Source organism: Lolium rigidum, chromosome 5, assembly GCF_022539505.1.
Source record: "Lolium rigidum isolate FL_2022 chromosome 5, APGP_CSIRO_Lrig_0.1, whole genome shotgun sequence".
NCBI classification, from domain to species: Eukaryota; Viridiplantae; Streptophyta; class Magnoliopsida; order Poales; family Poaceae; genus Lolium; species Lolium rigidum.
Genome location: NC_061512.1, coordinates 239845037 through 239857537, shown reverse-complemented (window position 1 = coordinate 239857537; position 12501 = coordinate 239845037). Strand labels below are relative to the sequence as shown.

At 42.6% G+C, this 12501-nt stretch overlaps 1 protein-coding gene across 1 annotated transcript; it reads left to right on the top strand.

Annotated features, from left to right (window-relative positions):
- Positions 1-1716: 1716 nt before the first annotated feature.
- On the top strand, positions 1717-9736 carry LOC124653732 (ADP-ribosylation factor GTPase-activating protein AGD3-like). The gene is made up of 19 exons (XM_047192793.1): positions 1717-1818; positions 2768-2844; positions 3000-3100; positions 4092-4162; positions 4253-4315; positions 4402-4446; positions 4758-4823; positions 4914-4961; positions 5061-5156; positions 5242-5283; positions 5730-5945; positions 6050-6181; positions 6293-6514; positions 6675-6761; positions 6836-7177; positions 7569-7711; positions 7791-7887; positions 8613-9112; positions 9210-9736. The coding sequence occupies exons 1-19, from the start codon at positions 1774-1776 to the stop codon at positions 9325-9327; spliced, it is 2511 nt and encodes an 836-aa protein (XP_047048749.1). The 5' UTR covers positions 1717-1773; the 3' UTR covers positions 9328-9736.
- The last annotated feature ends 2765 nt before the right edge of the window (positions 9737-12501 follow it).

Here is a 12501-nt window from a genome sequence, read left to right as displayed (position 1 = left end):
GCGCATATTTGCGCATGGAATCCGTCGTGGCGGACGCTGAGCGGACGCGCAAAGTGTCCGCTCGCGTCTCTACCGGCCCCGCCTGGCAGCGAGCCTGTATCGAGGTCATCGCTTCCGCGGCCAGCGTTTCCGCGGTCAGCGCTTCCGCGTCTGCGCTGCAGCCTTCGCCATCAATGGCGCGACTGCCTCTTCTGCGCGCGCACTGGCGGGCGGCGGCTGGGCTTCTGCGCCACCTTCAATGGCATCTTATCCCGCGCGCGGCCGGCCTTAAAAGTCCACCGGCACCGTTCCTACACCGCAGTCACAGCCCTGGGCGCCTCCACCTCAAGCACCGCCGGCGCGCCCGGCGTACGTTCCGCCGATATCCAACTGGTCCTGGACGGTACCGGAGCTCATTGTGCTCGACAGCGACGAGGAGCAGCAGTAGGCGCATGCGTTTAGGGTTTATTTTCATGTGTTAAACTATGTAAATTGTTTTCATGTTATAAAAAAAATGATTCGAGCAAAAAATGCGTTGTGCCGCTGGAGCCACCCCAACGCAAACGGACGCGCGGTCGATTTCGACCATTTCGGCTGACGCAAACGGATGCGCCCTAAGAAGAAAGTCACTTCTTTGCATTTGCATCGTGATTCGTTCGATGTGAGTTGCAAATCAAAATTTTCTAATTGAAATTTTTCTAGGTGTAATCGAGGGAAAATAGTTCACAGAGTCATTTGGCTGCGAATTAGATGCGACAGTCCACTTTGAAATAAGAAGTCGTTTGGAAGCTAGGCTCTCATTTCGTTTGTAGCATTTTGAAATGAATACATATATTCATTTCATTTACATTGTTATTTTTAGAAATAAACACTTGTTTGGTTGCCACAAAAATTGCAAATGACAGCAGAATTCAATATTGAATTTTTAAATGACTTCCATAGAGAAACACAAATGATAGGTCTCGGCTTGAAATTGTGTTTACCCATGGCATCATTTTGCTGGATTTCGTAAATGAAATGCAATTCTGTGGCAACCAAACAGTCCACCTATGGAATTCCAAAATAAATTCTAGGATTTCAGGTCCAAATGATTGATACCAAACGACTTCTAAGGGAAATCGAGAGCTCTTGACTTACAACAAAAATTCTGAACCCTATCTAGCTAAGTATGTCAATACATTGGTATGACACCATTTTCATTTGATACTCTAGTGAGACACGATTATGGAACTAGTGACATTTTGGTCAAAGACATGGGGTGACCACCCCATCATTACACTCACCGGCAGGTGACCCGCGCCTCCTCCCAACCCAAAACCGCCAGCCCTACACGATTAGCGCGTAATCCCCACTCCCCCTTAATTACCCATCAAACTAAACTAAAAAAGCGCACCGTTATTTTTCCGTCTCCCTTTCCTTTTTTCCTCTTTACACCCCCTCTTCCTCCCTGTCTCCCCCGTCTCGCCGACCCATTCGATTCCTCTGCCCCCACCGCCATTTCGCCGATTCCGGCCGCCGCCTAGGGTTTCGAGCCCACCTTCCACCTCTGTTTTTCATAGTGCTCCCCGCTCCCGCTCCCTTCGGCGGCAGACGGGCTTCTGGAAAGAGGAGGGGAGGGTGGCCTGCGGGGACGAGGTTCAGAGGTGGTGGTGGTGGGCGCGCCGGCCGCCGAGTGGGTCCCGGGCGAGTGAGGTGTGGCGGAGGCGGAGGAGTACGCGGCCGACCGGGGACTGAAGGGGAGGTAGGAGCTGGCGCGGTTGCGGTGCTGAACTGGCGGCGGCGGCGTAGGCAGACATGCATTTCGCCAGGCTCGATGACTCGCCCATGTTCAGGAAGCAGGTGAGCCCAGTACCGTCTCCTCGGATCTCGATTCATGGCGATTGGGGGAGTCCCGCTTAGTCGCTAGGAAGGGGGTGACTGGGGAGCGAGAAAAAGATTGCAGTTTTGGGTGTAATGCTCGGCGCCGGTGGCGTCAGGATTGGGCTCCCGATGGATCCGTCCTCGCTTCTGTGCTGCACCGGTGGGGATAGACGGATGCAGTCTGTCCCACCCCTAGCTGTAGTTCCGTCTCGAATCATCTGAAATCGAGATTTGAAATTGGGCACCTTCTTCCCTGGCCCCGTGGGTAGCGCTCTGCAGGTTTCCTACCTGTATCTGGTTCTCCTGTTGGTCTAGCTGCTGAATATATTGCCATTAGCCTGTTCTCATATGGACATGCCAGTAAATGCTCTGCTTGGGCTCCTCAGGACAACCATATATTCTGCGTTCTTTAGCTGCTATTTTTTTTTTTCATTTGTCATGCGTGTGCTTGGTAGGCCAGTGTTTCTTCTCATGCAGTGAGATATAGTATCAATGCCTACTTTTTTGTTCATACATTTGGTTTGTATTACTGGTATAGGTCCTGTGTGATTCAGGGTTTTGGCAGGAAGTTGTCAATCCATGCCTTCCCAACTGGGCAATAGAACTCTACAACTATTTGATTATTGTTGGTTGTGGATTGGTTGGTTTGGAGTAATCACTATTCGTCAAGTAGTCTACTACATAATTTTAAGTAATGGCATGAGGAAGAAATTAACAAACTGTACACAATTCAGTAAATGGAGATGCATTTGATATGATCCATGTGCTTATGTTGCAAATTTTCAATTTTGCGTGCTTGGCAGTACACATTTTCCATGCAGCTAGCCTTTTTAATGGTTGTTCTTGCGGTTTACCTTAACAAACTTAATAGGTTTCTTGGGGTTTATGAACTCTGTTTTAAATCTTTGTTCTTTCAATAAATAAATAGATGCAATCAATTGAAGAAGGAGCTGAGTTGCTGCGAGAGAGATGCTTAAAGTTCCACAAAGGTTGCCGCAAATACACGTAAGTGATCATTGTTATCCCATTTAAGTGTCATTTTCTATTTATCAAGCCAATTCTATTCAGGCTGTGGTTTCTAAGACCGTTTGTCCTCCAAATTTATGCTTGCATGCTGCCATCTGTAGTTGAAAACATTTACATTTTCCCTTTTATCTCAGTGAGGGGCTAGGGGAAGCATATGATGGAGACATTGCGTTCGCAAGTTCATTGGAAGCATTTGGAGGTGGTCACAATGATCCGATCAGTGTTGCCTTCGGAGGTTAGCAAAGTTCTCATTCAAGTACATGTATTTAATTCTGTTTTAGTTACATCCACTTCTCTTTACTGATCTTAGCAATCTTATTGTTTTAACTGGGTACTTCCTTTAGTTATCATTTAGCTGTTGTTTTAGATAGGATTTCTGATTCATATCCTCAAGTCCGGTTTTTGTAATGGTATATGTGCAACTGGTGGAATTGGGAGTGGCATAAAACCAATTAACCCTTTATATAAAGGATAATTACAAGCAAATCATCCAAAAAAGCAGTCTGATCCATATTAGTTGCCACTAATATAGATGTATCTAGACATAGATCAGGATGATTTTATTACTGTTGCTTCTTATCATCTTACCCATACTTTCAACTGAAACGTATTTACACCACCATAAGGTTAAGATCCCTAGTCCGGTTTGTAGGTAGTCAACTCTATATAGTATAAACCTATCAAGAGATGAAGGGTTTGAGCACTACACTTCGATTTTCAGCTATTATTTTTCGCTTTTCTATTGCTGCAACTTTAGTTACATAGTACCAATTTTTAGAATATTTTTTCTGTTATTTGTCACATTTCCTGCTAGGTGGCGTCATATTTGGCTGTTTTCTAATTGCTGTATGCGTACACAGCACCAGAGTTGTAGGACTATTAGTACCATTGGTACTACTGTCTGTATTAAAACACTAATAATAGTATGCCAATGGTCAAGAAGGCATCTGTATGGCTTCCCAAGAGCCGACTTGAGCACAGTGAAGTGTTCAATGCAAAAGGATTGTATGAGTAAAACCTGCCATGTGACGCCTGAAATCCCCAAATAACAACTTGTGTAAAACCCCGCGGCGATATATGAGAATCAAATTGAGTAATTTGCTTGTGTCAACAAAAATTACTAGACATCACAACATTCATCAGTTTTCGTCAGCAATGTTGTGCTTCTCTTTTTTAATTCCAAATGTCTGCTCTATTCTAAATTATGGCACATACCTATTTTCCAGGACCTGTTATGACTAAATTTACAATTGCCTTGAGAGAAATTGGAACATACAAGGAAGTTTTGCGCTCCCAGGTAGTCATCCATATGTACTTTTACCGCGCATACGCCATTTCGTGTAACTTCAACATTAGGTGGATGACTTCTTGTATACTGTTATGGTAGGTTGAGAATATGCTAAATGACAAGCTGCTACAGTTTGTGGACATTGATTTGCATGATGTGAAGGTACTGGCATAATTCTCTGCTAACATATAATATATAAGTTCCACTTTTGTGTGTACCTGTCATTAAATTTGATAAAATTTCCTCAGGATGCCCGAAAGCGTTTTGACAAGGCTAGCCTTCTGTATGACCAGGTAATACTTGTTTGTTGACCTTGTTCTGTTATGACAGCCAACTTTTACTTTCAATCATAAATAGTATGTTCGCTATTTTGATGACAAAGTGATTCATTCTAGCTAGTAAACTAATCTAGGCTAAGCAGATTCTGCTATTTGTTGTGGGGATAACCTTACTGTATTGTAGCACCAGTATGTTACTTATGCTTTATTTCTACTGTTTGTGAGCATGTCTAACGTTTGCAGTTCAGCAGTTGATGCATTTTCAACAAAAGTTGAGCATATTTTTGGAAAGGGTCTTCTCCTTGACTATTTGTCTTCTCTCCCAGGCTCGCGAGAGGTATTTATCCTTGAAGAAAGGCACAAGAGCAGACATAGCAACTTCTGTTGAGGATGTAAGTTCTTTTCCTTATTTCACCTTATCAAACTTCTGTTGAAGATATGATCACTTCCTGAATCGTACTAATTACTTGTGGCGTTACCAGGAGCTCCATAGCGCCAGATCTTCATTTGAGCAAGCTCGTTTCAACCTGGTAGGTGCAGTGCTTGCCTGCACTATTTACTGTTCTGTTTTCTGTATTTGTATATTTGGCATGCCTTTTGTTTGTCTTATATACTATGTTAATTTACAGGTCACCACACTTTCAAATATTGAGGCAAAGAAAAGGTTTGAGTTTTTGGAGGCTGTTAGTGGGACAATGGATGCACATCTTCGTTATTTCAAACAAGTACTGCCTTGTTATTATTTTCATTTTGACATATCTTGATTATGCACAAATGTGATTCAAGCTTCATCGGTTGCTTTGTCTTCAGGGATATGAATTACTCCATCAGATGGAACCATATATCAATCAAGTAACTCTTTAACCGTGACTTTTATTTTCATTTTTGTGTTCAGTGCTGCATTTGAATGTTTCATACAAATAGTTTATGTACTAGTTGAAGTAATACATATGTACTGGTTAATGAATATGCAACATTTTCTGCAACTGATGCGCCATTAATTTTCCTTTGGATGTCATGTGCACATTCACCTTCATGAAAATGACCTCTAAAGACCATTGTCCTCTCAAGTTAGGGTGTATATGCTCCTGTTCCAGTTGTTTCATCGCTAAATTCTTTTATCGTTTGATCATGCAAATTTTGCTCAGAATATTTTTGTTGCTTTTATGATTCAATGAAGCACAATGCAATATTTTGGTTACTGAATCCACCAATTATTCATGTAGCTGCCTGTGCCTGCTTGTGTTTTCAAGATAACAAATATTTGTTTTAACACACTATGGATTCTCCTTTTGCAGGTTCTTGCTTATGCACAGCAATCAAGAGAAAGGTCTAACTATGAGCAAGCAGCTCTTGTAGAGAGGATGCAAGAATTCAAAAGGCAAATTGATCGGGAAAGTCGGTGGTCACCAAATGGCATGACTGATTCACCTAATGGTGATGGAATACAAGCAATTGGTAGAAGTTCGCATAAGATGATTGACGCGGTCATGCAGTCAGCTTCAAAGGGCAAGGTGGTACATTCTTGTGGACTTGAAAGTTTGCATTCATGCGTGCAAGTAGCTGTACATTCAACTAGGACATGCATGTTATATTGAGACATGTCTACTTATTTCAGGTTCAGACCATTCGGCAAGGCTATCTCTCAAAGCGATCTTCAAATTTGAGAGGTGACTGGAAAAGGAGGTTCTTTGTCCTTGATAATCGAGGAATGTTATACTATTATCGCAAGCAGAATAGTAGACCATCCGTAGGTCCTTTATAACACCTATCATATATTCAATTTAGCTTGATATTATTGATATTCTTAGGTGTTCATTTTGCGTCATTCGGTTAATTTTTCCTGTTTTTGATTTTGTAGAGTGGTTATTCTAACCAACGAAGTAGCACTCCCACTGAGCATGGTTCTGGGTTGCTCAGCAGATGGTTCTCTTCTCATTATCATGGTGGTGTACATGATGAGAAGTCTGTTGCACGACATACAGTAAACCTGCTAACATCAACCATTAAAGTTGACGCAGACCAATCAGATCTAAGGTTCTGCTTCAGAATAATTTCGCCCACAAAAAACTACACATTGCAGGTATGCAGCTTAACCAGAAACCTGCTGTCTATATTTTTTACATAGGCATAGAATGATACAAATGCCACCCGGGAAAAAAATGAATTTCAGCATATCAAGTTTTTAATAGCCAACTCACTTGCTGTCTAGTAAGTAGTGACATATACCTATCCTTGGGCAGGCAGAGAGTGCAATGGATCAGATGGATTGGATTGAAAAGATAACTGGTGTCATTGCTTCATTGTTAAGCTCCCAATCCCCTGAGCGGGTTAGTGTTTAATGACTTATGTGTAATTGCGTACATATCCAGATTTGATTGTATTAACACTCATTCTGTTCCAGCGTCTACTGCTGAGCCCTAAGGGCAGTGGTCATCATCGAACAAACAGTGAAAGTAGTTCTTTCAGCAGCTCAACAGAACTTGAACATTCTATCAGTGAAGATTGTATGATGGAAAAAATCGCAGGAAGTGGGTATTTTGAGCACTCTTCTAGAGTCACACAACATCACCGAACTAGCATGAGACCTGATAAGCCAATTGAATTGCTTAGAAAGGTGGCAGGCAATGATATTTGTGCTGATTGTGGTGCTACAGAGCCTGATTGGGCATCCCTAAACCTCGGTGTTCTTCTATGCATTGAATGTTCTGGTGTACATAGAAATCTTGGCGTGCATATATCTAAGGTAAACAAGCAATACTCTTGACAGTTTACACCGCCAAAAGTCCATAAAAAATGAGGTGTATATAGGTTGTTTGTTCTTTATTCAGTTGTGTAAGGGTGCTGAGTCTGGAAAAAAACTTCTGTATATGTGCATGTCCATGTGGTTATGCAAACAAGAAACTTTAGTTGCAATACCTGCATCTTTTATTAGGAACATGGGATTTCGGGATGCGTTGCTGGCTTAATGTCTACTTCATGCACAATTTGTTTAAATTTTGTTTCGTTCGTTTGGACAACTTACACCCACCTATTTTTTTATAACCAAATCATAGGGTGTTTCATAACATGAATTCATCATAAGTGTGGTTAGCATGCTGAACTTTACCTAAACAGTACCTACCTTGTATTGGCAGGTAAGGTCTCTTACACTTGATGTCAGGGTGTGGGAGCCATCTGTAATCAATCTCTTCCAGTCTTTAGGCAACACATTTGCCAATACTATCTGGGAAGAAATGTTACCTTCCGCAAGCAGTGTTGATCATAGTGACACTTCAAGGTAAGTTGGTGCTGTTTGGAACTATACAGAATTTGTTGTATTATCATTCTGCTAACTTGCAACTTTTACTGTTTTGCAGGACCGATGAAATTGAGAACACACCAAGTACCTTGATTGTCAGCAAGCCTAAACACTCGGATCCTATTGCTGTGAAGGAGAAATTTATTCATGCCAAGGTACTTGATAGGTTTGCCTACTATTCTATTTTGTCAGCATACAATTTCCAATCATCACTAAATAATCAGCAGAATGCAATTTCATGAATCACATATGAGTATGGGCAACATTCTTGAATAGAAGTGATCTAATGAAATGCCCATTAAACTAATGCTTTTTTGGACACTAATGTTATTTATTATTGCCTCAACCAGTAATGTTCCTTTGAAAAGAACACATTGGTTTACCTACTTCATAATATTTCTATAATTTTTAGATAGAGACCACCTCACTTGTATCTACATCTATAACGGACCACCTCACCTGTATCTAAAGGGTGTGATTTGATATTTTTGTGAGGTGGAGAGAGGGGAAATAGAGGCGAGAAAACAATATTATTTTGCATGAGATACAACCTTGACATGCAAAACAAGAACATGAGATATATGGAAAATTCCATTCGAGAAGATGTTATTTCTACGTCACATGGTCCAAGGGATATTGGGTTTTGGGAGTGTGAAGGTATAGAACATGGCAGGTGGACTTGGTCGGAGTCGTATCAATTTGTGCCAAGATAAAAATTGTTTGGGCGACTCTATCCAAGTCATTGTTGATGTGAAGTATTAGATAACTTTAGACCAGTTTATTGTAGTTGCTCGAAGAGATAGTTTTTACCGGATATAATTTAATTTGCAACATGCTAAGTTGTGTTTATTTTCTGATGATTATTTCTTCAACATTCCAGTATGCTGAAAAAGAATTTGTACGGAAGCATAACATGGAAGATACTCAGCTAGCACAGCAGATGTGGGACAATGTAAGTTCAAACAACAAGATGGGGGTGTACAGTCTGATAGTGGGATCAAACGCCGATGTGAATTTAACTTACGGGCAGACATCATTCAATTCGGCTTTGACTCTTGGAAAAGCGCTGCTATTACAAGAGCAAACTGGTTCTCCATCAAATGGTAGTTCAAGATGTTTTGATCGTGGCGCCCTTGAGAAGATTTCTCCCAGGGGTTCTCTTTCTCCTGCGAGCACTAGTGCACGTGTAGACGAATTAGATGGCTGCGTCGAGGGATTATCTCTGCTTCATCTAGCATGCCGTGTTGCGGATATAGGCATGGTTGAACTACTCTTGCAGTATGGTGCCAGCGTGAATTCTACAGATTCTATAGGTCGAACACCGCTTCATCACAGCATTTTGAAAGGAAGGCGCGTGTTTGCCAAGCTGCTCCTTTCCAGGTATACAAATGCTTACATCTGTATTTCGCTATATGCTTTACTTCTCTGTTTTTTATGTGTGGAGGCCTCTAACTTGCTTGCTTGATTGTCCATGCAGGGGTGCTGATTCTCAAGCCACAGATGGCGAAGGTAGAACAGCATTACAGTATGCTATTGACAGTGGAACTATCGATGATGAGGAGATTCTTGTTTTGTTAGAAGACCCAGGTAGATAGTCCAGTAGGTAGCCTAGCCAGGTCTCTGGTTCAGCAGTAAGCTTGCGCTCTATTGCACCTCCTGCTGTTGTTCGACGGGCACAGCTCCAAGGTTGCCTTGCTGAGCAATGATCCCAGCTTGTGTCATGAGAACAGTATTTATAGCTAGTGTGCCAGAGCCAGGATGGCCCTCCTTGGCTCTGACCCCGTTTTTAGTGTGAGATACCCAGTATGTATTGTGGTTGCGGTGTGCAAGCTTTCGTCGGGTTTCGTTTGCAGATGAGATGATAGATAACACTGTAAGTTTGTACATTGCGTTTGTCCCTGAGTCCCCGGCCCGGTTCTGATGACAGAATGATGTGTATATAGTGATACCGATGTATGCACCATGAACATGATTTATGCAGGCATTTAGTTTGGCCTTGGGTGAGATGAGAAACAAGACTTGCTGTTGCTGACTCTGCACACATACTCTGTCCCAAAGCTAACAACAGGTGCAAGATTTGATCTTGTTTTCGAGACAAAAAACTCTACAAGAACTTGAATGCATGGAGCTCACAACACTGCTTCTAGTCATGGCCTTTTGCACTGATGTTGCTGTTGCCCAGCAGTGTGTCGTGTGTGTGTGTGTGTGTGACTCAGTGGCTCCTGGACGAGAGGATATCTGCAGTGGCACTCTCACGTACACCACATGCTCTCAGCCGCTGACACATCCAATCATGCTTTCTACGAAGAGCTTCAGAGTTTGCACTGTGCTTTCCCTTGCGGCAGCGCGATCGACAGGGTTCAGAACGAGAGGGCGCTGTCGAGCTACATGTCGTAACATTGAGCTTGCTGTTCATGGCTACAGGATTCAGAATGGCGCTTTGGCCGAGACGATCGGCCAGAGACCCAACGTCGTTCTCACGGCCGGCAGTCCAGGAAACGTCGCGCATCAGCTACAGGCGAGGCAGTCGCCCAATGTCAATGAATGCTAGGGTTTATTTATTTTCAAGGGACGAAGAAATTGCTCGGCTGCTTGGTTAATTCGCTACATGGAACGTGACGCCGTGTTGTGTGACCACTGGATTTTCAAATTACATTTTCCCGCCCACCTACAAAGTCTCATTCCTTAGTTGTCGCTCCTTGATGGCCCTCCGACAACATTGCACCGTGACCCCTAGCTTTTTGGTTGCCTCATCCTCCGTCTTCGTCTCCACCTTCCAAAGTTTGGAGGCGGGGTGGATCCAATGACAAGGTTATCATTATAGACATGGAAGGTGGAAACGAAGACGGAGGATGAGGTCATGATCTTACTTCCTACAACACCATTTGAACCGGGGAGGTTCAGATTTTAGGGGTCAAGTATGGAGTGGTGCTAGGTTTAGAAGGACATGTCGTAGTTTTGACACTTTAACCAGAGCACTAAACCAAATAACGCACTTTTGACACTTAAGGAACCAAGTTTTTTTTTATACTCCCTCCGTCTGTAAATAGATGTCTGACGTTTGTCTAAATCTAGATATATCTATACACTAAATAGCGTCTAGACACATACTGATTTAGATAAATCTCAGACTTCTATTTATAGACAGAGGTAGTATTAGAGTTTGAGGGGCCAAGATGATATAGAGAAGAATGGCTAGAGGGGGAAGGAGGAAAAGAAAAATCAGGCAAAACAAAATGTTGTAAGCAGAGAGCTTTCTTTGGAGGTGGAAACGGATGGTGCTTGTGTTTTTTCTTGGCCACGGGAGGCTGACGATGGCGCGATTCACTCAATGGCGTTCTTCTTCACCAGCTTCGATGCCTCTTCAGACGGATCGCAAGGCTGGACAACGGAAACGAAGCTCAAGCTGTGTTTCATTTCTTCTCTTGTATGCTTGTTATTTTTGTTTCCTGTAAGCTATTTATCAGCACCATGTAACAACTTGCAGGCATCAGCCTTATTAATTTAAATTAGGGATACGGCTTTCTGTTTAAAATGTTGTAAGAGTGGTCGGTGACAAACTAGAGAATAGTCAAGGACAAAACAACAAATCAACTGTTTTCATTTTTTTGACGGGTACAAATCAACTGTTTTCTTTGTGGCTGCGTCGAGTCAATTATTTTCTGTGCGAGCACGGTACGGTGCGTCACGGAAAGATACAACGTGAGATGTGTACGCACGGACGGCGCGCCGGGGGCACGTACACGACCTGGCTAGCATGAATCCCCATGCCTCTGCCCGTACCATTATACTGGCCAAGCTTTTCTTGTGCTTGAACAGCGTTGAACAACAGTGAACTCCCAGTAATAGTACCGATCATCGATCAACGAGTGTGGCAGTGATACGTGGGCTTGGATTTTTATCAGCAGCTACGTACAGTATTACAGCTAGTGTAGGTCGTCATCTACGTACACGAATATACTCACACCGTACCTGTATATGTTCCCGTACAGTACGGTGGCTGTTAATCAATGATCGAAGGAGCATCGAACACGCAACAAGTGTATACATATTTCGCCATTACAAATGTGGTAAAATTGGCAACTGGGTCTTCGATCTGGGTGAAGGATATGGCGCCAGCCTCCTGCACCAAAGCAGCGACGCATGCATGCAAGAGCAGTGGCCGATGCACGTACAAAGTTATGCTTATGCATGCACGGCATTCTAGAAAGGAAACATTGTGCATTCAGAATCAGAATCCATGCTTGGCCCCTACAGCCTAGCCATCGGTAGTGCATGCATGAGACGCCTTAATCTCTCTTAATCGCTTCCACTGTAGTATATGTAACTTGAATCTGCCTACCCTATACTACCTCCGTTTCAAGGAATAAGGCGCACGCGCATTCCAAGACGAACTTTGACCATAAAAATTGAGCAATAAAATCTTGATTATATTATATGTAATTAGTATCGTTGGATTCGTATTGAAAATCATTTTTTAATGATATCAATTTCATATAAACAATCTTTATCTATTTAAAGTAATTCTTGGTCAAATAAAAAGCTCGTAAAACGAGGGCGCCTTATTCCTTGAAACGGAGGTAGTATATATATAGCTTAAAAGTTCCACGAACTTGCGGACCATTCAAGATTCGACTGCACGCTATGATACATGCAGGCATCCTTGTTTACATGCTAGCTTGGATATTTACCTAAGCACATTGTTTGCTTGGCATCACACCTTGTTTCCTAAAGATACAAGGGAGCTTATCTAAAAAAAAGATATAGGA

Bases quoted from the DNA above. Each gene is read 5' to 3' on its own strand.
- LOC124653732 (XM_047192793.1), top strand. From the start codon at position 1,774: ATGCATTTCGCCAGGCTCGATGACTCGCCCATGTTCAGGAAGCAG. The intron at 4,316-4,401 runs GTACTGGCATAA...AAATTTCCTCAG, and splicing joins TTGATTTGCATGATGTGAAG to GATGCCCGAAAGCGTTTTGA. The intron at 7,888-8,612 runs GTACTTGATAGG...TCAACATTCCAG, and splicing joins AGAAATTTATTCATGCCAAG to TATGCTGAAAAAGAATTTGT.